The sequence below is a fragment of the Vanellus vanellus genome (genome assembly GCF_965231255.1).
Source record: "Vanellus vanellus genome assembly, chromosome: 5".
Classification (NCBI taxonomy): domain Eukaryota; kingdom Metazoa; phylum Chordata; class Aves; order Charadriiformes; family Charadriidae; genus Vanellus; species Vanellus vanellus.
Window position 1 is genome coordinate 56,583,492 of NC_138910.1, and position 27,933 is coordinate 56,611,424.

General features: G+C 36.9%; 1 protein-coding gene across 1 annotated transcript in view; it reads right to left on the reverse strand.

Annotated features, from left to right (window-relative positions):
- The window catches only part of DENND1B (DENN domain containing 1B), a gene marked incomplete at its 3' end in the record, with an annotated part of 159,598 nt that overhangs the window by 60,490 nt on the left and 71,175 nt on the right, over positions 1–27,933 (reverse strand). The window contains exons 6-9 of the mRNA XM_082483579.1: positions 22,143–22,212; positions 20,158–20,238; positions 15,574–15,627; positions 12,051–12,161 (exon numbers count right to left, since the gene is read on the reverse strand). Of these exons, the coding sequence (XP_082339705.1) occupies positions 12,051–12,161; positions 15,574–15,627; positions 20,158–20,238; positions 22,143–22,212 (316 nt within the window). The remainder of the gene's footprint in view (positions 1–12,050; positions 12,162–15,573; positions 15,628–20,157; positions 20,239–22,142; positions 22,213–27,933) is intronic.

Consider the following 27,933-nt stretch of genomic DNA (forward strand, 5'->3'; position numbering starts at 1 on the left):
AGTTATACAGGATATCCCCCAATGTATACAGCCTCCTCCTCCTCCTCCTCTTAAAAGGCATTCTTAAATTATGAATTAAAATGACTATACGATTTGCATGAAGAATATTTTCCTATCTTACGTATATGTCTGTGTTATATTTTAGTTTCCACTTTAACAGAGGAAGTGCATAATTCCTTAAAAACATTTGACGTTTTATTAATGCTCTTGTTTTACAATCTATATTTCGGTGTGCACTTAGACTAGATGTTATTTACTTAACATCTGTAATTAAAAAATCTATTACTTTTTAGACATTTCTAGCAGGAAAGTAAAGATTTTATTACTTGCACGTCAAGGTTTTGCTGTGCTGCTCCTAGCTTTTCTATTTACTGGCATCTTAATGTATCATCTTATTTAAACATTTCCATCTATGCTGCTGCAGCAGGTTTCCAAACAGTTCAGTATGGCATGAATATGTTTTATAGTTTCCTGTTGTATACAGCCAGTAATACAAGCAGCTATGGGATTCTGTTGCTCTTCAAACTGTGTGACATTTAAATACTGTGCCAACTCTGCCTTTAAGCAAATACTGATAAGATAATTATGGATTTCATATTAAAAATTGCACACTTTCTGGCAAATTCCCTTTTTGCCTTTTTTACTGTTTCAACAGTGACTGCATTTCTCAAATGCATTAGCTATTTAAATAACTTACCACTTTAACTGACATATTCTTTTAATTCTTCTGAATAGAACGGGGACTACTGCAAATCTTGGAATAATGCTGCACGTCTTAAGTAACCAGACAGTTCAAGAGATCTGCAAAGCTTCCGGGGACCAGGTAGAGCCCAACTACATAGATCAGAACACAGAGGTCTATTAAGGAGACGCTAGATTTGGAGGGGTGTCTGACAGCATCTGCGCTTGGGACCAGAGCCAGGCAGAGCCCCGGCAGGCACCCTGCTGAACGCTGAAGTAGGAGACAGCGAGGCAGAAAGCACAGCAGAAGCTCCCAGATGCAGAAATGAGCATCTGTTGCTTGACCAAGTGGTGAAAACTTTTGCAGAAAACAATTCTTTATGCTATTTAGGGAAAAGGGTATTCGTATGGAGCCTGTCTGTTGATTGCTATCTATTCTAAAAGGAATTATCAAGATACATATTTAAAAATACATATATAAGAGGAGAAATGCCACAGATCAGAAAAATCTCTTTTTCAAGACAGGTAGTCATTATCCTAAATTATCTTGAAGTCATCTTCAAGGCTGTGTACAACCTAACCTGTTTTGCCTGGGACAACTGGAGACTACATCAACTGTGAACTGTGATCCCCTTTACAGATAAGCTTATGTGTATAAGGTAAAAGCATCTGTCCAATACACTGTGCTATATGGTTATGTATACACACAAATATATCATTGCTCAGATCCAGTTTGCTATAAAAATCTTAAATTATAGCAGTACAGTGCAAATCTGATAGTTTATCGCATATTTTGAGGCAACAAATGATGTTGAGACATCCTCCTGTAGTCCACTGCACTAGAAAAGACCTATCAGAGTTGTGATTCTATCCATAATAAAAAAGGTGGTCTGTCTTTAAGTAAAGTGTTGAAAAAGTAAGTAAATTAAGTAAAATGTTGAAACCCCCTTGTCAATATCGAACAGAAGTTTTACTATTTCTGCTTCCAACAATTTTGATTTTTCAGACTGTTTTTCTCCATTTCAAAGAATGTCTTCTAGTTTAAACAACTTCAATTTCAAAAACAAATCTAATTGGGGTTTTAAAATTTGTTTAAATAATGTGGTTTAAAATTACATAAACAACAGGAGTCAATTGACTTGAACTAGTTCAAAAACAACTTTTAACAAAAAAAATTCATTGTTCAACCCTCTAAAAATAGACAAGTTTAATTTGAAATCCCTAGCATTTGCATTGGACATGAAAAGAATTTTCCTGTCCCTTCTATCAGTAATGAAGTTACTAACATTACTGAGTACAACTGAAAGATTCAGTCTGTTTCTGACCTCTCCTGATAAGACACTGCAGCCAGCAACACCAGACAAGCTTTCATCACCCTGCAAGGAAAGTATGGGGTCTTTTCTCCAGAGTTTTGTAGTGATTCGCGTACAATAATTTTCTCTTTGTCTCATGGAAAAAAAAAAAACTAAAATGCTGGAACTATATGCCTGGTGATAATACAGTCTCTCCAAATAGCGGGAGACCATGTTACAAAGTTTGTTAGCAAAATTCATTACTGGGTGATAGTAAATTGATTACTACCAAATCCCCGTGAGACTGAAATAAAGCACAAATTCTAGACAATGATGAGTTACTTTCCACCTTATGGCAATAAGCAGCCACTTGGGAAGACTATCGTTCAAAATCTATGCACTGCTTAACAGAAATAGTCAGGAAAAGTTTTAGTTCAAGACTTGATCAAAGCAGGTTTACCTGCTCCTGGGAACATGAAGAGTGCAGCTCCTCCCTATCCCTTACGTGGATGCAGTAATTCTGATATGTATATCTGCTACCCCAGTGCTCACTGCTATCAATGAACCTTTCTACTATGGATTTCAATAGGGCTGGACCCTTTTCCTTTTCTTTTTTTTTTTTTTTTTTTTCCTAATTTTAGTTTTTGGTAAAACACTACGACATGTCTAGAGCCACACTACTTCGGCTAAAAGATTTTCTTCAGTCTCAAACATTATGCTTATTTGATACCTATTATTCACATAATTTCAATGAGTAACATGAAAATAATTATTCTGTATAACGCACAAAACTTACCTGGCAGTTATTTTCTATCTATATAAATTAATTTCTTCAAAGACTTTTCTATAACCAAAGGTTATAGAAAGAGAGGCAGAGCATAGGTGGCAAGATTTGCACACACAACACACAAACTAGAAAGACAGAAACTGATTAGCAGAATCTTGTCAGAAAGCCAAAAACAGCAACAGAAGTTCAACAAAACGCTGAAGTAAAATTAACCTGTGATACCACACAACCTTTCAAAATCTACTGTATGCAACTAAAGAACTACTGTGATAAAACCATTTCCTGAAAAACCCTCAAACACTGTCAATCTCTGTCAACACCACATCCAGAAATGGGTACTGGTGTGTGCTCTCCCTCCTCCCTCACAGTCCCATTGGGCCAAAGAATTGCTTCCCTCCCACTGCCTTGACCACACATATGTTGAAAGATGCCACAGATTCTCTTTAGTTATCTCTTCTACTTATTAATACCTATAGCAATAAATTGTAGGGGATGGGTCACCATTTCACCACAACTCCAGTAGCTACCATCAACCTGGACCAACTCTTATTGCTGTTACCCCAATAGTCCCAGTTCACGAGAATTACTGAGAAACCACTATCCGCTTCCTGAAAGGGGAACAGTGTACAGGTGAAAGGAAGCCTCTCCTCTATGTAATTACAACTCCTAAGGCTACCAGCTTTGTTAGAGGGGCATTCGTATTTAACTCTTGCTTGACCAGGAATAAGATCAGGTCCCAAACCCATAACAGATACTTAACAGTTGCTAAGACCTACCTTCCCACCCATTTCTTGAATGGGTGGGGAAAGACTGCTGGGGAATAAAAGTGGGAAGGGAGCCCTTGCTTTCACCAGTTTACAAGGGAGTGTAAATCCCTTCCCAGCTTTAAAGAATAAACAGTCAGACTAAATCATAAACTTAGTCCATTCTGCTGGCATTGGTGAGAATTCAGAAGCCACTGATGAAAAAAAAAAAATTCAGCAAAAAAAAAGAGAACAGAATATACTGCCCAAGCCATGATATCCAAAGCCACTTCTTATGTATTTCTTTAATTTAGCTCCTGGCTAATCGTTTGCTATCTGCCATCCCCATAATCTTAAAGAAGAAAAAGAAGCTGGACCTTAAATGAGCCATAATGCATTTTCCTCCAGTCGGCAAGATGAGACCCCCCCCAGCTCTCCTCTCTCACAGAAGGGAGAGAGGGGAACGGAAATATGTTTCCCATCCACAGATGAAAAATTTAACATTTTAACATAATAAAAATTTGCATTGTGAAAATTAAATGTGAAAAAGAAAACACTAATATAAAAAAATTACTGTCTTCTGGGTTTTTAGGGGTTGTCTTTTTTTTTTTTTTTAGTATTATCCACTTCATTTTATCATTTATTTCTAGGGAAAAGAAAGGGAAGAGAAGAGTGTTCTTCATGAATTTGACAGCACTTCATATACAATCAATTTCACTCTTTTCTTGCAATTCTTGATTCACAAAGCAGCATTATGGCATCATTCTTGTGCATTAGTTTGGAAGGGAAAAGAAAAGACTGCAGACATGGTTTGTTCCTTGCCTATGGCTCCAGGAGTGACATGTTTCCCAATAACGGAAGCTGAGCATAAAATCAAATTGAAGTGGTAGTAGACAGGTGAGTGCTCAACAAGGAATACCATTGGCATACTGTGCCTATACCAAGGACCTACACACACTTTTATAGATAATCAGAGATATCTATATAACAAAGTAGGTGTAGGTGGCATAGAAAAAGCCATGTAATTTGATTTAGTTACTCAATTTCTTCATCCCACAAAGATTTTCAGTATTTTTCATAGCTTGAAAATGAAACTTCTGGAAGTTAGCTTTTATCCTTAACACGTTACAGATTAGGTTACAGGTCTTTTCTGATATTTTTTTATCCTATAATAAACTAATTATACTTCTCTATATCATCTCTTCAATAATTTCCATTGCCTCATATTTCTTCATTTCAACTCTGTACATTCTTAAGAATTCGTTTATTCTCATTTTGACATTCATTTATTTCCTAGAGTTCCTTATCTCTTCCTCTCTCACAAAAACACAAAACACCACAAATGTATCCGTCTTTCTGCCCCTTTTCCTGACCATCTCCTGATTCCACCTTTCCTTCCTCCTTTACATTATGACCTGTCTCCATGGAGGAAGAGCTAGCCTCCCATGAAACAAGGGAGTTCTGCAAACTTCTGAAAGAAGAGTTTCCAGGAAAATAATTTTTATTAACATTTCCTCCCCCAGAGTAACTCCATGGTATGTTCTTCTGCCATACACTAATTAAGAAGCAGCAGGGAACAGCTTCCTTGTGAATAGCTGACAGACAACTTATTTACTGTGAGCAAGAGTAGAGATAACCACTGACTCTGTTACAGTTCATCTCGCCATTGGTGAATTTTGGAAAAAGAGTGATAAAGCAACAGTGACCATGAAAAGGGGAAAATCTCGCCACAACTGCACACCAGAACAGAGAGCTGGTATTACACTCATACACCCTTCAGTAACTCATCTTCCCATCTCAAGCTTCACATGATCACCAATTACTTCAGTGGTACTTTTTTTAGGGGGTGAGACAGTTCCGGTCAATAGAATACAGACTCTTTCACTTTCAGTTCTCATACAGCCCAACCACAAAGGACTCAGTACTTAAAGGCTTCTCTTAGATTACATATACTCACAGCAGCACCTGCACTGGCTCTACACAGCATTTTGTTCCGGCACTTTTTACTGAATTGCCAAAGTTTATATGAATTGGAAAAAGTAACAACTTTTGCCCTGGGTTATCTTACTCCTGGATTTGTTCTTTTTCCTGAAAGTGCTAATAAGCAAAAAGATTAATTTTGAAATGAATTTGTAGATCTGTCTTTCTGCCTACACTCTCTTCTTTTACAGCGTGGTTTTCATGTTTTCGTTTGTTTGGGGGTTGGGATTATTTATTTTTTTTTAAATAAAACCCAGTGATACAGGTCTTGATGTTTTACATAGATGGCAGGTAACAGCAATCAGACTTTTTATTGTTTTTTCCCCTCTCTCATTAAAAGAAAAAGAATTGTAATCATTTACTGACCACACATTTCAATTTCTTTTCATAAGTTCTTTCACAATTGCTTCTCCTACTATTATGCTGTGGCAATGGGAAAACTATTCTAAACTTCAAGACTGGGAGAGCTTTCCAGGTCTGGCTGTATTATCCTAACCACATTTTGATTCCATATTGACATTCTGCAGCTTCATTGCTAGAAGTACACTCCCTATGGCTGTCCCAGTGGGACCTTAACTGGACCCAAAACACACACCTCTGCCCAGTTTATCTTAGACTGCTTACACCTGAACTATAAAGAAAAAATAGAATTATTAACCACCACCCCTCATCTACTCCCAGACCAAATGGTCTAATTGACCTAGTATTCCAAAATGAATTTTAATTATGCTTCTGGGAGCTCAGTGAGTATCAGTGGAATATCTGCTCTGCCTTGCAAGTTAATGATAAATTCCTATCCAGTTCTTGTTTTCCAAGAACTAAATTTACCCCTTGCATATTTCCACCCACTATGTACTACGTCAGAGGAATCTGAGATACAAATTACATTTTAAATCTATCATTTTTTAAATTATTGGAACAGTATTATTTACAATGGATCTGCCATACACTTCATAAATACATTTGTAGATAGGATTGGGACTGTACTACAATGCACAATTAAAATAAATTAGGTGCCACAGTTCGTTTAATCAGAACTGGGAGCACCACCCGAGCACAAGGCAATGTGAGGACGTCACTAAGCCCTATGACAGCTCCCAGTGCCACTATTTTCTTCAACATGGAAGGCCTGTATGGAGCCAATTGTTCCACTGTCTTGGATCCTTAGTTTGCACCAGAGAAGCAGCTCCATAAATAGGCAGCTTTGAGCTCAGAAACAGAAAAATACAAAAGAGGAGCTTTCTGTCTTTCCAGGCTCCACGCTAACAAGCACTGTGCTCCAAAACCACATCCCAGCGATCTGGCCTAGTCACAAAGCGCTGCTTGGCAGTTTTTTTAACCAGATCCATGAATCTTCAACATGCAAACTGCAGAGAGATTTAAGTGAAGGGAGAGAAACAGACAACCGCCACAGTTGTTTTCTGATTCAGTTGACGATATTGCTGCTTTGGGACACGTGGATTTTGGAATAAACTCAATGTCGGATTTAGGGTTGGATGCAGGAAGAGCAAAGTGATTCACAAAGACACTGCGTTTCGAGTAAGGGGTGTTTCGCTTTCTCTAGCAGCTGGTGTTACATTCTCCAAGTGGCCTCCACATCTTCCCAGTGCCTGAGCAACCACGGATAGTGCGACCATATCTGAACGAGACAAGGAACACGAAGCCACCACTCACTCCAACTCATCACAGTGACTAAGGGCAACCGCAGAAAGCTCTCTTTGCGTAAGCAATGGTAAAAATGATTCCACAAATGTATGTTTGTGTGTAAATTTATATTCAGTGCTCCTTCACCACAAAAAAAAAAAAAAAAAAAAAAATCGGTATCTTTTATTGATGTACATATTTGTTTTTATAGGGATCACCAAAGAAACCTACAGCCAGTGTAAAGCAGACAGAACTTTGTAACCACCACGCTCTCAGACCCAGCAGACTTGTATTACCTGAAACAAATACTGGTCAAAATGGAGATAACGTTTAGACATTTGCTTTAAAGTGTAGCATCCTTTCCACCTGCCAGTGTAGGCCGCAGAAGATACACTCTAGTTAGCATATTACTGACAGGATGATGAGAAAGCTCCTGTCAGACACTGGCCAGCTGGGTGTTTGAGACAAAACGCACAGCCCCAGCTGACTAGTTAGGGAAAGACTGGTGAGGTACAATTACAGAGGCATATGACAAGCTTTCATGCTTGAGTGACTTGAGAACCGATGACATGGCTTTAAACAGCAATCCTTCCTACCTCCGGTCACAAAACAGCAATAAGTCAACTGATGCACTGTTGTAAAATCATGATTTATTCCTTTGCTTTGAATACATGAGAGTGTGGTATGATGTTCTGGTAGACTACCACAGCAGGTGCACTTGGGGCCGAAACATCTAGGGCCTGCCTCCAGCATGCATAAAATCAATGCTGTAGTTCAGCCTTCCTGGAAAAGCCATCCCCAGCACTTTAATAATTTATAGAAAGACTGAATTAAAAAATTATTTGTACTGAAACACGTAGAGCTCCACACAACTAATAAGAATACATGCAGATGCAGTGACACGTGAGAAAATGGTGCTGTGCGAGAACATACAGCATGACATTTAGGAAAGGTCCTCCTTTTACAGCTAGAGTGAAACAACTAACAGCCACCCCTGTGTATAGATCAATTCCTTTGTTTTATTCATCCTTTCATTTAAGCCAAAGCCATATAATTTGTTTCTCTTTCATAGTTTACTGTTCAAAAGCCAGAAATGGTAATTTTTGCTACAAACAGATCTTACAGAGCATAATCCTCAGGCTGGCTGAATCCATCTCACTCTAACACTAAGCCTGAAGCAAGCTGTGAGGCTGGTGATAATCACGTTATTAAAGTGGTTGGACAGTCAAGCTAATAAAAGAATCAACAGTTAGGGCAAATAATGACCCAGAAGCTACGACAGAAAGGAGTGGTGGGAAGTTTCCGCTTGTATCTTAGTAGTAATTGGTAGGGCAAGTAGACAAAGATCTCCACCAAAGGAGTCTTTAAGGAGGGTAAAACCACAGAAAACAAATTTAAAGAAAGATGCGAAAAATACATAACAATTGCAAAAATCAGAAGATATAAAACAAAGCATGCTTGGTGGAAATAAAATATAAGCTGACAACTGAAACACACCCTCAGGATAAAATGGTACTTATCTTTTTTAAAAAAAAAATTAAAAACTCTACTCAACAGCTTAAAACAGGCAACCTTCTTTCCTCTTTCTCTTTTTTCCCTCCAAAGTAAACCCTCTTTTTAAACACAGCATCATTTTCTCCCTTTCTCCATAACAGGACTGATCCTTTACTTGAGTATAACGAAAGCATGAAATTTATAGGGCAGAAATGCTAGACAAAGAATTCCTGTACATAAGTAAGTGTAGTTTTCCATTCCTGGCCCCCCACAAGAAGGGCAAGGAGAAAGTGAGCAAGGCCTTGAATTATGCCTTTTGTTATCAGTCACTGCCCTGAGATAGTGAACCGAAACAGAGCCGATAACTTGAAGGTGACATCACAACCCAGTCTTCATGAACTGACATAAACACTTGATATTCAGTTAACCCCAAAGATAAGGCACAACTCCCTTAACAGAAAGTTGTACTTGATAGCGCTATTTTTGAACAAATAATCTTTTCAAGTATCACGCTGTAATTTAGGAATATTAAAACATGACCTTTGCAACACGTAGTACCAGTCTGCTGTGTTTTGTACACAATAGTAAAACAGCACAAAAGTAGGAAATGTTAATGTCCAAATACACTCCATTTGATTATTTGTATTATATTTAGCACTCTAACATTTTAAAGAAGAGATATCTTATACCAAAACCACATTTAATCATTCTCGGCAATTCAGTTAAATTCTTACAGGAGACACTGAAAAGTGTTTAATTTACTTTTTAAACTATATTACTGTGTAAAGAAGCAAGCCTCGCATCACTCCTGCCCTGTAAAAGCAAGAGATTAGCAGGTAGCAGTTCTCGCTGAGGTTCCTGATAAGCCAGGTCTTTTTTTTTTTTAAACAGAACTCAGTAGTGCAAGTGAAAGTTAATCCAATCCTGTATCAAAAGTGGATCCAACATGATGTGGCAGTAATTTCATTTAGCTATGACTTAATGTTAGTAGCCTGAAAAAATAACCAGAAGAAAGTGAAATTGATGTGCTATCTCTTTTTGGACTTGATCTGCAATCTTCTATTTACATGCACAGCTTGGGGACGTTCTTCATGATATCATTCAGGACATCCAAACGCCAATACAAATGTCTGCTATTGCTACCTATCCTTGTCCAGGAGAATGATAGAAATTATTTTCAAGTGAGGACACCATCAAGATGACTATTACTTCATGAAAATGTTTGGAATGAACAATTGAATTCCGAACAAAGTTATATACAGCATATAATATTACTTGTTCTGTAATGACTTCCAAAGAGCTTGGAATCTGAACATGGAAATAAGGTGGTCTAGATCAGTGCAGTGTGATTCTGACAACCTCCTCTTCTCTTGTCATATCATAGCAACAGGGATCAGCTGAGATGTTCAGCCTAACAAAAACAAGTCTTAATAGGATCCAAATGTAAGCTGAGAGTGCAATTCAAAATCGTGTTAAGCAGACGGACACGTGTCCACCTGCAGAATGAATCTTCCACAGGCACAGAGCTGCCATCACGATTCCTATGTCCTCTCTACTGAAGCAGTAAAAGAGGTTTGACTGGGGCATCATTGGAACTGAGGTTTTTTTATGGTGGAGGGTTTTTTTTGAGTTTTGGAAGGGTTTTAGTTTGGGTTGGGGTTTTTTGGTTGTTTTGGTTTGGTTTGTTTTTTTGTTTTTTTTTAACTATAGCAAGCTGGGTCCCAGACTGGCAAACTGAAAAAATAAATAAAAAAAAAAAACATTCCATGGTTTTGCTACATCATATGAATTTCCACTAAGCCAGGTTCTTTGAAAGGCCTTTCCCTTCAAATTCTCTTTGACCATTTGGGTGGCCGTATTAGCGTGTTGTAACACCCAAATCTTCCCCTGGCCATTTCAGGGGCAGTGGGGGAAGGATGATGGGAGTGGCAGGGGGAAGGAAAAAGTGTGATAGAATAGGACGATTTCCTAAGATAAATTAAAATCTTTGGTGGTTAAAAAGTATAGCATAGACTAGTAATTTGAAGATTGCTTATATTTATTCACTATTTATTTTTCTGGGTTTCAGTTGTTCATGTGGCCTCTGCTTATATGACTCCACGTTTCCTTTACTCTCCAATCATCATGGACTTACTTAGCTCCATATTCTGCAAACTACTGCTAAAATGCTGTCTTTTGTGCATTTCCCTAACTGCAACGGTGATTGCAGATTCAGGGACCCAACACTGCGGCGTTTAAAAAAAAAAAAAAAGACGACAGTTATATAATTGCTACTACCACCCAGAACTGTAAAACCTGTCAGCCTTTTATGGTGATTCTAAATCTTCTCTATCTTCAATTTAATTTTGACTGAAAAGAATATAAAGGGGTTTTATCCACTATTTCTAATCCAAAATTCTCACTCCTTACATGCACACGTATGTACTGGAAATCAGCACCTGCAAGTCTTTGAAAATATTAATTTTTAGTACTATATCCAACCTTGTACCTATGTGTCGAAAATAGCTGTTCGTTTATTTGGTAGTACAATTAGTGTTCAGGAACATAAAGTTGATTTTCTGCCATAGAAAGCACATTAAACAAAATGTTTTATGCAGTACTGTTGAAAAAAAAAAAGAGGGTATTTTCAATTATATTGCTTAACAGGCTAAATATTCTGCATAACAAATATACTCTATGATGAAAGTTGGTTATAAAGTGACAATCATGTACTAATGTAAAATTAACCTTGGGAATATTTTAAAAATATATGGTATTTTAAAAACTCATAATATTCTGTTAAGAGTAAAACAAAATAACATCTGAATATTTAGGTATACTTTCAAAATTAAACACAACATTCTTTTATTAAGCAGTCTAAGCAGGCATAAGGGGAAGAAAAAAAAACATTTTAATATGGGCAGTAGCCTAAAACCTTTAATAAAAAAAATGCCATTTTGAGTTGTACATTATTATCATCAGTCTGAAGAGCTGCTCCAAATCAGAGCTATTACTGTATGCACTCCCAAACCACTCTAACAAAGATGAATCTACCTATTACCAGGTTAGGATAGCAGCTATTATTATGGACCCTTGATTTCTTTCAAGTAGCTCCAATGGAATAAGCCACAAGTGAATAATAAAGATCTTATAATAGCCCTTAAGAATTCTTTTTAGGTTATAGAAGGCACAGAAATGAACTCAGGAGAGTTAAAGAACTCTCATCTCCTGATAAGAAAAATAATTAACCTGACTTAATGTATCTGAGTAGGTCTTATATAAATCAGACTTTTGTACTTCAAGAGCCAGACTAAAACCATATATCAGAAAAGTATGTAGACATTGTCTTACAAGTACACATGGAACATATCTAAAACCACAAAAGTCTGCAGGTCATTTTGTGAAATGTTCAATATATTCTACTTAAAAGGAGATGTGTGAAGTACTTACAGTGCTTAGTTTGCTAGAGGTAATAATGATTCGTCTCTCATGCAACATACTGGCATAAAGTTGCAGCATGTTGTTCACATCCACAGCAACAAAATATTCAGTGAGGTTTCTCTGTTTAAATAAATAAGATGTTAACAGTAAAGCAACAGTAGTAGCTAGTGGAACATTTTACATATTACGCAAAAAATTTTGTCCAATTACTAGGTGGGGAAAAAAAACCAACTCAAAACTATGAAAGAAATCCCTTTGCATTAAAATTTGTATGCTTTAAGAATAATTGATTGAGTTTTAAAGGCAATGAAAAACTAACTGGTGTAAGTTATTAATATTTTGCTCATTTGATTATCCTTGTGAATTTAGATTTGCCCTTTTTTTTTCATTTGAAAAAAATATGAAATTTGGTACTATATCAGTAGCACCATATGATATTAAGATAACCATTACTTCCAACCCAGGAACTGATCTTCCACCACTGCAATAACTGTTCTTTGTAGCTCCAATAATAAAACCGTGCTATTTTGCCAGGTTCCCCCAAAGTCGACACAGTTTATTCTCCTTCAAGTACAGCAAAACAGCTTATTGAAAAACACCAAGTTTTTGCTTGAGCTGTATGCACCAGGACATCAAACGTCCAGCAGCACTGGCAGAAGGTACTGGGTCCTTCCTGCAGCCACCCTTTTTGCCCCTAATAAGAAATTACCCCTAATAAAAAACCCCTAATTAAACCCTGTGGGGTTTAATGAAAATCAAAATGAAATGAAAAAAAATTAAACCCTGTGGGGTTTAATGAAAATCAAAGTCACTAGCACCTCTTATTCATAGTTCAGACAACACGAAAGTAGGGGGGAAAAAAAGAGAGAAAAAAGTGGATTGGAGGGTGGAGGAGGATCTCTGTGTTCCACAGAACTTAACAGCATTTCTTCATGGCACAGTGCCAGAGACATACAAGTTCTGAATAAGCTAAAACAGCTACCAGCAAAAATGCCTAGGAAAACAGCAAAGTTTTGTAAATGTTAGAGAAAATGTATGAAAATATACTAATACACCCCACAATGTACAAAACGTTTAATTTCACACATTCATTATTGTACCTGCAACCAGAACTCTTAGTCATCTCTTCTCGGGAGCAACACATTACCGATCATTAATGTAGGATGTCTATCAACCACACGCCCCAACCCAAGGATGGAAATCTGAACAGTGGAACTGTTAGACTACACTGGATGTGGCCAACCCATGGCAGCAAGGTAACACACCCCTGAAAAAACAGCTAAGGCAAGACAAGTGGCAAAAGGCTTCAGGGTGTAAAGTCTTCAACGCCTGACTGCCAGCATCCCCCGTCCCCCCAGTGGGGACCAGGACACGGCAGCCGGCTGTGGCCTCTCCAGCTCATGGCTGTCTGCAGCCAGGGACCACGGCGTGGGGCAGAGCTGCTGATCACCAGCTGCTGGTTTACCTCCTTACAGGCTCTACTATATGAAAAGATAACTTTAGTTAAAGCCCAGATGATGATCAGAAGATTGACCTCCTTTTTGGATATACTGCAACGTTTAAAAAAAAAAAAAATGATATTGAAAAGACAAAGATCCAATCGATGATCCAGTTTCATGTAAATTCAGAAATGCATTATTAGTCCAAAGACAAGGAGTATAGAGTTACTCTTGGTCCATGCTGCAGAAAATTTTGGAAGACATAAAACCAAGAGCTTTAAGGCTACAAACACCCCATTTAGAAGGAAACTCTGGTCTTTCAAGTGCAACTTTTAACTGGTCGTCAGAGGCTGATGAACCATGATAATATGAGTCCAATTTACCTCAGACACCCTCTAACACAGGAGTTGATATGGTACACTGATTCTGTGTTGCAAAAGCTGTGGTAAAAAGAGTTTGCAATCGTATACAGACCGATATACCTTTGGGAAACAGCCAGTTATTTCTGCATTACATCTGAAAAGTTACTGCCCCTGAAATGTGTGAACCTTACAACAAAGAATAAGAAAATTCATTTTATTGCTAATTTACTGTAATTACCTCATCTCTTCTCTCCCTGCATGTTCTAAGTCTCCATTAGTACCATACTATTTTGATTCATACTGGAAGGATGAGACTTTTGTAAATGGAGTAAAAAATAATTATAGAAAGGCACCTTGAATATTACTTTTCCTTTCTCCCAACAAATCAGAAAAATAAATCCACAGTGGCACCTTTGCAAGATCCTCCACCAGCCAGAGACCCAGAGTGAACCTTACACACCTTCTAACCTCCAAAGCTACGTTGTATTAGAACCCCAAATAATAAGCTATAACAAGAGAATTCTTTAAAATAGAGGAATTCAACCCGTAGGGTGAAACAGGTGAAAATAAACATCTAAAAAATTAAGTCAAGTCCTGTCCTGCCCAAGGAGCCCTTGCAACAAAGGTCCTCTCTTTTACTCCTCTGTCCAGCAACTGCCTGTAGTTTTCTGGGTTGCGACAAGGGTCACACCATCTCCTCTGGGTCCCTGGTGCAGACTCCATCCTTTCCACCACCACAGAGGTACCCACAGGCCTCCTCGCCACTACGAGCACCCTACAAGCGCTCCTCTCCAGCCTAGCTTTCCTTCCCTCGCCCATCCCACACTGTGGCCCTGGGACACCACGGGCACCACCCTCCCTCCCAGTCACAGTGCGGCGGCAAGAAGCGGGCCAGCGGGACACCGTCCCCACCGCCCCTCGCCAATACACCACCACAGAGGCTGTGAGCACACTTCTGTTGCAGGTTCTGCACAAACACCACAATACCTACCAAGAACAAGTTCTGCGGTATTGCAGGATTTTGTGCTGTGGAGAACTTCCCAACAGCTTAACTTCCAGTTAGTATTTGAAAGTGTAAAACTGCACACCTATACATCCATATTCAATTCCAGATTTAAATGGAAGAGTGGAAAGCAGCAAGTTTCAAAGCTCTTTTATTAGATGTTATCCAGCTAAACACATCATAGAGAATGTGATCTGAGATTTCACATTTGCAATCTACCCACAGCACCATTAAGGATTTAGCATCTACAGATGCAAGTCTTCATAAAAAATAAATAAATAAAAAAAAGAAATAACAACCACCACCACCATTCCTGGTGCCTGGTTACCAGGCATGCCTTCTTCCACAAAAAATAACTGCATATCCTGATAGCTGAATTTGCAGCTTAGCAATGCAGTGCTTAAAAGGCAGATATTCAAATAACATGAGGTGCATAAGTAGAACGTATTTTACATAAATAATCCCAATAAATGCAAACAAGCCAAGTAATTATGAACAAAGGGTGGATACAGCAGTGGTCAAAAATGCCCTGTTAATGCTTTAAAATGGGTTAATGGTGAATGCAACAGTAACTACCGGCTAAAGGTTGTAACAATAGGCATTAATTATATTCTAAAAGCAGTCTTAGAAAAAAAAAATCTCCTATTGATAAAAGCAGAGCTCAGCCCCGCCCACAGAATGAGGTTGATACTTCTCCTAAATATTTAAAAAGGAAACTGCATACTTACGCTTTCAGGGATTGTTGGCAATCCAGTTATATCAGGAGTAATGAAATACGAGTGCTAATCAATGGGGAAAAATAATTAATAATTTATGCACATAGAAACCACAAATTCTTTTTTAAAAAATCCAGCATTTAGGATTTCCAACCCCATCTTTGTTTAAGCAAATAGCTGTTTTTTCAACAGCATTAATACCACTACTAGACAAAGAATTGAGCACATCACGACACAAAATGACAAGCTCTGGTTCAGCACACCACACAAACCAAGGGAACCAAACACTGGGTCAGTTTTGAAATAACACTGAAATTAAGCCAGTTTTAAATGTTGTCACAAGCCTGAAAGGAGCATCGATTAACTTAAGCATTGATTTAAAAATTGCAACCAAAGTGTTAAGGGACAAAATGTGAATTTAGAATGGAAAAGGCAAAATCATTCACGTGAGAAAATTCATTAGAATAGAAATATTATTACTTGATATGCATTCTCTTCTCTTTCCAAACATCCTTGAATCAAAAATGTGCTAACAGAAACGCAAGGTCTGAGAGCTTGAGATTCTGCAATCATTTATGAAATACATTAGCAATTTTATTCATCTTAGTTTGAGGCCTTCTAGGATATAAGTATAAAATGGATTAAACTAAAAACAGATATAATTTAAGTTATTCTCATTAATCCAGTACTTTTAGTCGTTATCAGACATGGATTTAGCTCAGTAATTTTAAGGCATTTTTGCATTAGTCTAAATCTTGAAGGACAAAAAACTTAAAGGGCATACTAAGTAAAAGTGATAATTGTTGACTTTTTAGCTTTTATTTTTAATGAAATTTTGACATTTTTCATAGACTTTGGTTTTATAGTGTACTTTAAAATTATAATTAACAACACAAAGACACGGTTTGTTTTCAAGTCAAACTTGAAAAAGATATACCAAAACATAAAGGAAATCTATAAGATATTAAATGTCTCGTGTTCAAGCAAAAAAAACATAATTATTAATACTATTAACTCTGTGTAGGGGACTTATTAAACCAGCTTGCTACATTTAATAGAAAATTTTCCCCACAGATTAGGTCATTTGGCAATAGTTAAAATTTTAAGAAAAAAAAATTGGCGTAATAAAGGCATCCCATAAACATCATAGCACTTGCACAATAAATAACCCGGGTTATTGTTTTGCATCAACAGCAAAAAAAAAAAAAAAACACTTGAGATTTTTTTTCTCTAGTCAAGAACAGGAAAATATTCAGATTAATGGAATGCCCACATTCTTCAGAAGTATAGCGAGAACAGAAAATTTCTTCCTATATGTAATAAGGTCACAGAATATTTATCAAAAGATTTCTAAGTAATGAAGTTAATAACTTAGAGAAGTAATTATTTATAATTAACAAAGTAATAATATTTCACTCATTAAACAGAAAAGAAAGCGAGAACTATGAGAAGCAAAGACCCATTACTGCAGTCATTAAAAGTCATAAAGCAGGAAAAATAATGTGGTATGGAGTCCTTGCACATCTTTGTGAACTCCCTTAGGAAGATGTACGACCTTGGAAGAGATACTGAATTAATAGTTGCTGTCCTGTATAAAGTTTTCTCTAAAAAGGACACTAGGCAAATGCAAGTTTTGTTCATCAATTTAAAGGGTTGATTTTGGTTGCGTTTTTCACGAAAGGATTATGATGCACTAACACAGAGCTTTGAAGTTAGATTGATTTAAACAGAATAGGTACATTAATATTAGACTGCTCTTTTAGGCTGAAGACAGCAGCAGAATTTCCCAAAGGACAGGTATAAATAAGCCTGAAATCAAAAGAGATATCCTATAGCAAGTAATTATTTCTTTAATTACAATAGGCTTTAGATAGTCAGTGCCTTTTAAACTCACCGATACAAGACAAGGCTGTTTTTTCAAAACTTGCTCACTTGCAAAAATCATCTCTTGGTTCTTATGCAAGATGAGAGAAAGATTGAACAATTGACTTTTTAGTTTTCCAACAAAAAGGCCAAACCTGACTTTAACGCTTGTAATATTCCATGTTTAAAATATGGGCTGAAAATATGTTTTATTCTTTGTATTCCTCCCCCATTTGAATTCAGACTTAGATAGCTTTTCCAACAAAAAAAAAAAAAAAAGGAAAAAAATAAGAAAAATCCCTTTTGTTAGCACTCTATGGGTAAAATAAAAGTGACCCAAATTATATTTAAGGTCAGGTTTCACAAATTTCAGCTGCAGAATATTTGTTACTGGGACCAACAGGCGAGACTACAACTTGGTCCCTAACTGGACCAAGGCATTGTGGTGTCCTCCTGACCAAGAATTACTGGAAACACTTCAATGCCTATAAGCCTTACCCTGCAAGCATACCTGAGTAAATGGGGGATCTTTTTAATTTTGCATCATGAAATGTAAACTAGACTCATCCGGGCACAATGAAAAGCCACCTCATGATGTCATTTCTACAATTATTTTTCCGACTGTAACTTCTTTTGAAGTTTTTTAAGTCTATTCCTACTGACGGTTCCAGTTGAGCTTATTTACCATCTAGGAAGAGCAAGAAAGGAACATCAATGCCAAAGACTAGGCACGCAAAGTTATGAGTTGAAAGTGGCTGTAAACGTTTCCCTGCTCCCTGCAGCACTGAGCATTACGAAAAAAAGAGAGGCGCCTGTAGATCCACCAGGCATTCTGATTCAGGCTAACCTATGCCTTCCTGCTCTGCCCCATCTGAACCCACAATATTTGCTCGACTGTACCTGCAGCCAACCATTTAGCTAATCATTGATCAGCTAAAAAGATTACAAAACTCTTTGACGTACCAAGCTACTGGGAACAAGAGACAATTGAGAAAAAAAAAATAATTCCCAAAGTCGGATAATACTGAAATAAAATCAGCAAGCATCAACTTCTTTGCAAGCAATTTCTCATCCCGGTGTTGCCAGCTGTATTCACCGCAACATCCGTTTCCAGTTCATCATAACGTTCCTTTCGAGGTAGGCAAGTGCTTTGCAAGACTAACTGCAACACCGATAGGAACAGGCAGCACCACTTTTAAAGATATCGTTCCTTGCATTTCTTGCAAACTTCTCTATGCTCCTCTGAAACACAGGAGGATTTTAAAGGACTTTATAAAGCGTTTTAGGCTTGCCAAATTAGAATTGGTTGTAACACTGCAATTAATGACAGCAAACTATTATTTGAGATACAGAGGTATTTTTGGCAAAGGTACTATGAACTGGAAAATAACTTGAAAATATTACACTGACAACAGAAAGAAAAAAAAACTTAGCAACAGAAACAATTGCGACTGCAGCCTCAAAAACCAGAATGTTGCTGTGGTGAAAAACACACAAGACTGGAAGGACTTTCAAATACAGTGGATTAGCACTGTTCAAGGGAAGAAAATATTAGGCCTCTAGAGCCTAGTGAAAAAAGTATAACAAGGAATCTGAAATACGACAAATTGAAATAAAATAAAGGCAGCAGTAGGCTAAGCAGCAAGGGTGAGTGACTACTGGAACAGAAGCGGTAGACTCCATTTCTGTACGCCTCCATCACAGGGCCAGATGCTTTTCTACAGTCTGTGCTTACTTTACTCAAAGTATTGGGCTCAATTCTAAAATAAATGAGTTATAAGTAACAGGAAGTGACACAAATAAGGTCAAGATAAGTAACCGAATGATCTTTCAGTATGTGGGTAAGGAAAGCCTTTACAAAATCACTTCTTTCTGTGCCCTGCAAACTGTAATAGTTCAATCAAGAGTTATTTGCACACAGTTACTTATGCGTGCAGTAATTGTACAGACACTGTGAACATGAACAATTTCTCGGAGACAGCAGAGGCTCTGTATTGGCTTTACATTTCATGCAGGCTCTACAAATGTATTTTAAAATGCGTCCGTTTCTGTTAAAAACTTCAGGAACTGTCACAGCAACAGGCTCCCTTTTCGATGTTTCTGCAGCATCACCACTTTGCCGTACTATCAATGTGCAGTCCCACATCAAAAAAAGTCAGAGCACCAAGGCAAGGTAGGCACGGACACGTTCTGTCACCTAGATGTGCTGAAAGTTTCGTGTAACGCAGTACGCTTCTCCTACCATCTTTCCTACAGCATTTTTGCATGATCAAGCAAAGCTAGGAAGAAGGGGAAGGAAGATGGGAAAGAAGCCAGCTTACACAGATTTTTGCCCAACCCTGCAAGTCTACCTACTCAGACATAAGAGGCAATAAAACAGAGTTAGCGTCTCCTGATTCACAGCAGGAGAAACCAAAATTATCTACATGAAACAGCTGGAAGCACAAAAAAGTAGTTCTAGCACTGCCAGATCCCACTGCAGTTTACTTTCTCATCCATAGAGCAAAACTCAAGTTTCTGCTTCTTTATGACTATGACTTTCAGAGAACAGCATGAGACAAACTCTATTCTGCACAGAGGGGGGAAAAAAAAAAAAAAAAGTTGTCTAAGCCAGTTAATGATGGGAAGCAACATAAGTTTACTCTTTACAAAAGGTAGGGTTTTTTTTGTTTCAACCTTATCTACTATTTTATAGCCAGTAATAGGAGTAGGAGTTAAACAGAGAATACTTACCACACTTAAACTGACTAAAGCGTTCGCCTTTGGCACAGGATGGCTATACAATGATTTTAACAAATCATTTGAGTCATTTTCCTATAGGGAATATTTTTAAAAGGTAATTATTGCATAAAAACAGACTAATTACCATTTACTACACATCAAACTATATATTAACAAAGATACATATATATATTTAATGAGAAAGACAATTGCAATTCAGAGGGAAGTATTTAAATATTAAGTATAAAATTCAGGGCAACTTTGCATCTCAAAAAATTATTGTATCTGCAAGCTAAGTCAGTCTCTTACATATTTCCGCACACACTCCTTAAATGAATCACATTATTTGCAACTGAAAATAGTGTTAACACATCTAGCTGGTCCGTGCATCTTGGACATCATCTTCCTAAAACTGTTAGCCATGATATTTGTCTATTCAAAGTTTTACCAAATACGCAGATACATAGCTATATTATATAATTTAAAAATTATTTATCAGAGCACATAAAACTGTTAATAAGGTTTACTAAAAAGTACATGCATCTACTGGGTTTAACTAGGATCCCCCACCTTGATCTCCGAGAGAGACATTTACTTGGGAAAGAGATGCAGCTGGAGTTTTTGTTTGGTTTAAGGTTTTCATTCAGTTTAGGGGGTTTGTTCATGGAGATTAAATTCTTTTTGTGGTCAAAGTAAAACCAAAAATGTCAGTGACAAGCCAGGGCCAGTTTTTAAACATATTGTCTGAGTCTGCAGGCAGCTTCCACCTCTCCCTGCAAGAATGATGATGTTACTGGATCTCATACTAGTAAACGGGACTTTGGGTCTAGCTCTTGGCAAGACAAAGAGTGCCTAAGACAGGATGGAGCGCTGTCCTCTAACAACCTCCTCAGCAACAGATATGGCACTAGGCAATAAAACAAAATACTGCCGTACACTGCTAAAACTTTCTGACCCACCAAAATAGTTTTCTCAGCACACACGACAACAAACTTGCAACCCAGCAACTTAAACTGGTTGCAGTAATAGCCGCAATGCCAGAACCAGTGATCAAGAAATGCAGAAGATAATCCCTACTCCTTCTGTCAAATACAAACTTAGTAACAATTTTTACAACAACAGTGAAATCAGGACCAAAACCAAAGTCTCATTATACCATTTATAAGACTTAAATGTATTCCACACTACTTTATTTAAACACAGCTAACGCCAAACTTTACTACGTTTTCATTTTACATAAAATATCATCATTCTCTATAGTCCATTTACTGTAATGCACAATAATTACTTATTCTATAGTTCATATATTCTTGAAATGTCAGCTTTTCCAGCTTGCAACATATGGCTATTGATGCTTTTTGTTTTAATTGCAACCTAGTGCACTAATATAGTTAAAGCAGAAAGGTATAGCTTTAATGTTCTCAGTAAAGACAGATGCCAGTATTTCCCTTCCTGCGTAATCCTGGAATATGTCTAATTGCTCATGAATATGCAAACTAAACTATCATGATTCTTCACCAAATGCTGCAAGTAATTTTGTCTTGCTAGCTGAGGTGACAGAATTACAAGAGTTAGTTTTTAGTTAATATAAAGGGTGAAACAGTACATCATATTTTATGCAGTTCTGAAAAAAAGTGTTTGCAACTGATAATCAGATAGTTCCAGAGAGCTACAGTTTACAATCAATACGTCATACAAATCTCCAGCGATGTGACACTTTGCTCACACTTCACCCAGGACTTGTTTATGCTAAGACTGACACTTTATAAAGGTATATTCTCAGCAGCTTTTTAAGATTAATGTGGGATTCAAGCGACAGTGGCAGCTGCATGTTCAAATTCTTTGCATTTCAATATGACGGATGTAAAAACTTACTTCTAAATTCCACTAAAATTTCAAACTTTTAAACAGTATAGAATCACTTTACAGCACTTCAAATGGTGACTATTATTTCAAGGAAAATATTTTACAGAAAGCAACAGAATATCTAAACTTACCTGTTCTTTAGCCAAATAATCTGCCAGCGTATTCAGGAGCTTGTAGTATACCTCAAACCACGGCAGGTAACTAAAACAGGAGGGGAAAAAGCATTTTAATAAAATATCAATGTATTTTTTTCCAGTGCTTATAAAAAATTACTATGAATAATCCAACTTGCATGTTTCTATAATATTCCTACATATAGATAAAATGCATATAAAACTTTTCACCACAAATTTAATGGTAAATCACTGATATATCGCAGCAAAACTACTTTTCTTTAAGCTGGACACCTGCTTGAAGTTCTGTTAAGTGTAGATTAGCTCTTAATACTCTAACTTCTAATTACTTTAAAGGCAGCAAAAAATCATTTGAAACATTGCTAAATCACATTCCCGTTATCTTTAATTATTATGGCTTTCAGGAGTTATGCTATTTGCAATTTTGAAATTCTACGTCCTGTTGTTCCTGGTGGACTACCAGAACTGCTGCTTCCCTGGAGACTGAAAAACAATTTTTCCTGGGCAGAGCAGGTACCCGTATTTGACAAGCGATGCAATGCTATGCAATAGCATAGATGTCACGTTATACGTAAGAACATTGGTCTCCCTCTAAAGTCATTTCTATAGATAGAATTAACTTCTAAAAGTAAGAGAGCATTCATTAATATTGCAAACACACGGCACATTAATACATGAATGCTTAATAGACTTTTAATACATCTGCAGCCCATATGCGTGCAATACTCTCAGTGAATTAAACAATCCAACATAAATAAGACGTAACTGAAGAGCATGAGAAAAGAAACTCAGACACAGTGGCATCAGTTCCATTCTTTTGTCATCCATGTACAGAACAGTTACCTTTAACAGTGACATCATCAGCGACTGCATACTACAGAACTTTCCATAATAACTGTTTAAGCCTATGATACAGATGTAATAAGTCTGGTAAACTAAAGAGTACCAGTACAAATTACTCCCCATTTACAAATTACACACCTTCTCACGTCTGTCAGAATTTTATTTCAAAGAACATTACTAAAATGGTAATAGTATGGTTAATATTAGTTGTTTGAGATTAGAAGGGGGGCTGGTTTTAGTACATTTCATACCCATATGTAACAATACTACACACTTTGTTATTCAGTGCAGTGTAAATCCACAGACATACTTTCAACGCATTTCTTAAAAGCTTTAGTGCGTGTTGCGGACAAACCTTAAATTTTCAAATTCATATATTTCAGGCAACATGCTAACTGCAACCGAAAAAGCCCAGTATGCAGAACCTAAATGTTTTCCCTGACAGGAAGCTGAAACCTGTTAGGAAACCCTGGCTGGTAGAGATGCCAACTCTACTTTTGTCCAGCAAAGGGTTACGTTTTCTTTGTAACACCTCTGTTCTCGGTACTCTTGCCAAGCCAATGAGACGCAGAGTTGATAACTTCTTTTAGAGCCACTGTATTAATGTCTTTAACACACTTTACATACACTGTACTGGCTATTAATCAAAACTACATCAACCTCTTAATGCTCGCGGACATTTCTAATGCTTGGTATTGTTGACAGTAGTTAAGGTGTGACATTATTGCATTTGCTACTCAATATATTCTTATATAATCGTAAAATGTACTTCATTGAACCTATGTAAGGCCACTGACTGCTTACAGGCATGAACACTGCACGCCCTTGTAAAAGACCCATCACTACAGCACCTAAAACATCTGATTTTTGACTTTTCTTCCACCTAAGACTCCTGTTCTATTATCTTCTGAAATCACGTTAACCTGGCTGTACACGTTGCTGAAACGCAGTGGGGATAGGCAAACGAAATCGTTCACCACAGCGTACAGAGGACCTGCCAATGCCAGAGCTATCGAGCAGTTTTACCAGCCTAGAATTACAGCAGGAACACTGTTCTAGCGTTCTGTCCGAGTCAAGGTACGAGGTAGATACATATCACAAAGTATTTTTGTAACACTGGCCACGCAAATGGGTTAGATTACCTAAAAGCTTTGCAGTTTTTTGCTATCACCTCGACATTAGTAGCGCACATCACCCCAGCGCACATCACCCCAGCATATTTAGCTGTAGAATACTCTAAAACCTTATCTGATCATTCGTTTTTCATAGTGAACATTTACGAACCGCATTCTATAAAATTAAATGCTCCTACTTCAATAAAATATTAACCGTATTTCTTTCTTGTATCTATGATCTCAACTCCCCTCTTACTGCGAAAAGAAAAATTAAATGCAATTTTTAAGTCTATGCATAAAAAGGTCAGATTCATTATTTGAAATTAATGAACCTTAGCAGAAAGCTAAGGGAGATTTTTCTTTCATATGGCAAAGCATGTCGACCAGACTACTCATACAAGAATTTCTTCCCTTAGCAAAATCAGGTTGATGATACACTTCCATGTCTTCATGTAACAAAACCGCAAAGAAAAACACTGTAAAAACAGACTACTTGAACACAGTTTAAAAACGCCAATTTCCTTTCTGAGCTGAAAGACTGGAAAAAGAATTGCTTTAAGCCTTACAACCACAGACACGAGGTTAATATAATTTCAGCATGCCTCTAAAACCTGAAAAATTAAGGAAATCAAAACAAGTATTCCATTACATTATATGGCATGAAACCAAAGGTCACCAAGACCTGTCCTCTGTTTCTTTTCCACATAATCTTCAGTTCTTCAAAAGCACAGTTTAATTGCAAAAGTTTTTGTTGGTATTTGTAATTATACTATTCTTACTGCAACAAAACATTACAAAGATCTTTTGGAAAGCAAAAAGGTTCCCTTTATATTTTTCTTTTATGTATTTGCTAATTGCTATTAATTCAGTATAATAAAGAATTGTTACATTTGTTGTTTTCATAAACAATAAAGAATGCATTTGTGTGTGCGCATATACAATGCATTTCTGCTTTCCAAAGGAAGCAAACACCGGCTGCGTTTGTTCCTAATGAAGACAGCTATCTGTTGGTATTTTAGATTCTCAATTCAAAGAGCAAGTATAAGTTCTTTTTATTTTGTAACTTCCTCAAGGCTGTAAAACAACATTTTTGTCCTCATATCACAGGCTGGTTTTGCAAGCACGTGTGTTAATAATCCTATTAATTTATTTGGACTACTCTAGTAAATAGATTTATTCACAGATGAACATCCCATGATATAGGCTTTACATCTTTATCCAGTACATCATATTGGATAAAGCGCTGTATATGGTACTTGTGTGTGCGATAGCTAAAACCCAGAAGCATTGCAGGTAGAAGAATCTTCTTCGTTCGTCCTGTTAGCAAATCTTGCAAAATTATTTAACCTTTGTTTAGCATAGAAGAACTACTCTAGGTACAGAAAAGTCATTCAGTACACAAACGTCCATCGACATCTGTTAGGTTGAGTAATAATTTTTTTTCAAGTCAGTACAGAAATGCACTGTCTGCAAAAAATAGTTTTGAAATGGCTGAATTTAACAGATCTGTAATTTATTACTCCTAACTCAAAACTGTCACACTAATATGTACCTTAACAACAGATAAAATCAAAATTAGTCCATTCTAGTCCATTACTAGGAAGACCTTACTGTCATACTTGTATTCATAAAATTATTTATGAGCAGCGCATTTCATAATTAATTAGCTATCTTACAAAAACGTCAAAAGGTTATCAATGAAGCCCCTTCACAGTAGATAAAACAGAGGAAAAATACAGCTTTAATTTTCAATTTCAACTTATTTAGAAGCCTAAACTTCAAATTAAAATAATTTAGGTTCGTAAACTATGAAACAATTATTGGTTTCTTCTTTATTTTTCTTTAATTGTACACATTGTCTTTGCATTCCTCACGTTACAATCAATAACTGCTTGAGAAACAAACATACAAGACAAACCTACAACAACCTCCAACAACATACAACAATTTCTCTAAAGCTGCTCCAAAATATTTTGCCCATAATAAAGAAAAATATCAAAACATATAGAATGTTGTTTTAATAAATATGCATTCCCTGCTTGAGAATACAGTGGTCTTTATTTAAAGGACAGCCACTGCCTGTCACAAAAGCAAGAGCCCAAGATATTTCATGGTTAATTAAAAACGTACTTAGCATTTTCTTTTAATCCAAATGAGCCACAAGGCAGGAGCTCAGACTTTTACTCAAAGTCAGGCATAACCCTTGTTGCCGTAAGTAGACTTCCACCTCACTGGTGCTCCTACCATAGCTCTGATAAAACTTTTACATTCGTGAGTCAAAGGTTAAATAAAGGAGAGGAAATGTTTTCTGTCAAATAGTCAGGTAACCACTAACAGTCCTGAACTATCAGCAGGAATCTAACTTCTAGTAATCAAATAAAACTAAGGAAACTGCCTTTCCGTAGCTAAATGTCTAATGTCTAGGGGCTACTTTTCTGTCTGGAAAATTGACACAAAATGTGTAAAATTGAAACATTCTGCTTCTAAGGGATTTGCCTAAAGGAAGAGCGAGAAAGCTTCAAGCGTGGTCTGAACTGAAGAACTACAAAGGCTTAGCACATAAACCTGTCTTCCTTATTAGAGCATTTCATTTGGAAATGTAGGTGACAATTTTACAGTCATAAAACTAATGAAATCGAAGACTGAGTATTTTAATGATGCATTTTGCGTTCCTCTGGATACATAAGGTCAAACTCAGATTCCATCAACAGTTTCAAGATTTTTAACAAAACAAATTTCAGTCAAATCATTTGCACTGTGTATTAAAACCGTTCAGGTAACTCAAAAACAATTTCATGTAAACCCAGAAAGTTTGTTCCTACTGCAAACAGCAGTGATATTTAGAAACAATACCCAGAAGAATTAAGTCTCCTTCTATTATTCAAAAGTGAATATTGACATTTCTACTGTTCCACTTCAAATTTCAACTGGCAAAATCACTATTTAAATTAAAATAGAAAAAGTAAAACTAGAAGAAAAGATCCAGTATAGCATATGAATTCAATGAGGTATATTACAATATTCCTACTGTGGTACCCCTCGTTCTTATGAGGCTGCATTAGCTCAACAGTTTGTGGGGAGGAGGAGGTGACACAGTAGGATTCATGAGAGCTTCACAAAGGAGCCGTGCTGTTTAAAGGAAAAACCAACCCAAAACTTGCAAAGGAATCACACAAAACTTCTGGAGAATAGACCAAGATTTATTTTCTCATCTTACTGTGGTTTTGCACTAACTGGCACTTTGAATTTGGCAACTGCAGTCAAGCTCTGCATGATCATTTTAGACAATACTGTATCACAATTAAATTCTTCAACCAAAAATGCCTGAGATAGCTACCTCAGGTAACTTTTATTTCACTGTATAAACATACAGAGAACTCAAACAGAACATTCCGATTAGGGAGAAAATCCTGTTTACACAATTCATATACATGCGTTTATAAAACGTAAAAAAAAACAACATAAAACCATAAAGAATTTTATATGTACAAGTGTATTCTCTGTTTCAAACTATCCAGTTTAAAGCAGGACCACGTGGCTGAAAATTCAGAGATTATTTCCTTTCATTGGTGGTTCAGATGAAGAATGAATGAATTGCAGAGAGAAGTCCCATCAACTAACTACAAGACTTCAATCTTAGAAGCTTCTTTAGGTTGTTGGTGTAAAACCTGAGGACAAGCAGTCTTTTCTTCAGTTTTCGGTTAAGAATCCCATTCAGCAGTTCAAATCCTATCGTTAGCTGCGCTGGCACAGGTTAACACATGGCCTGGTACCATCCACAAAAGACACTGACAAGAGAAAAATTGCTTCCTGTTCCCCAACCATCAGCC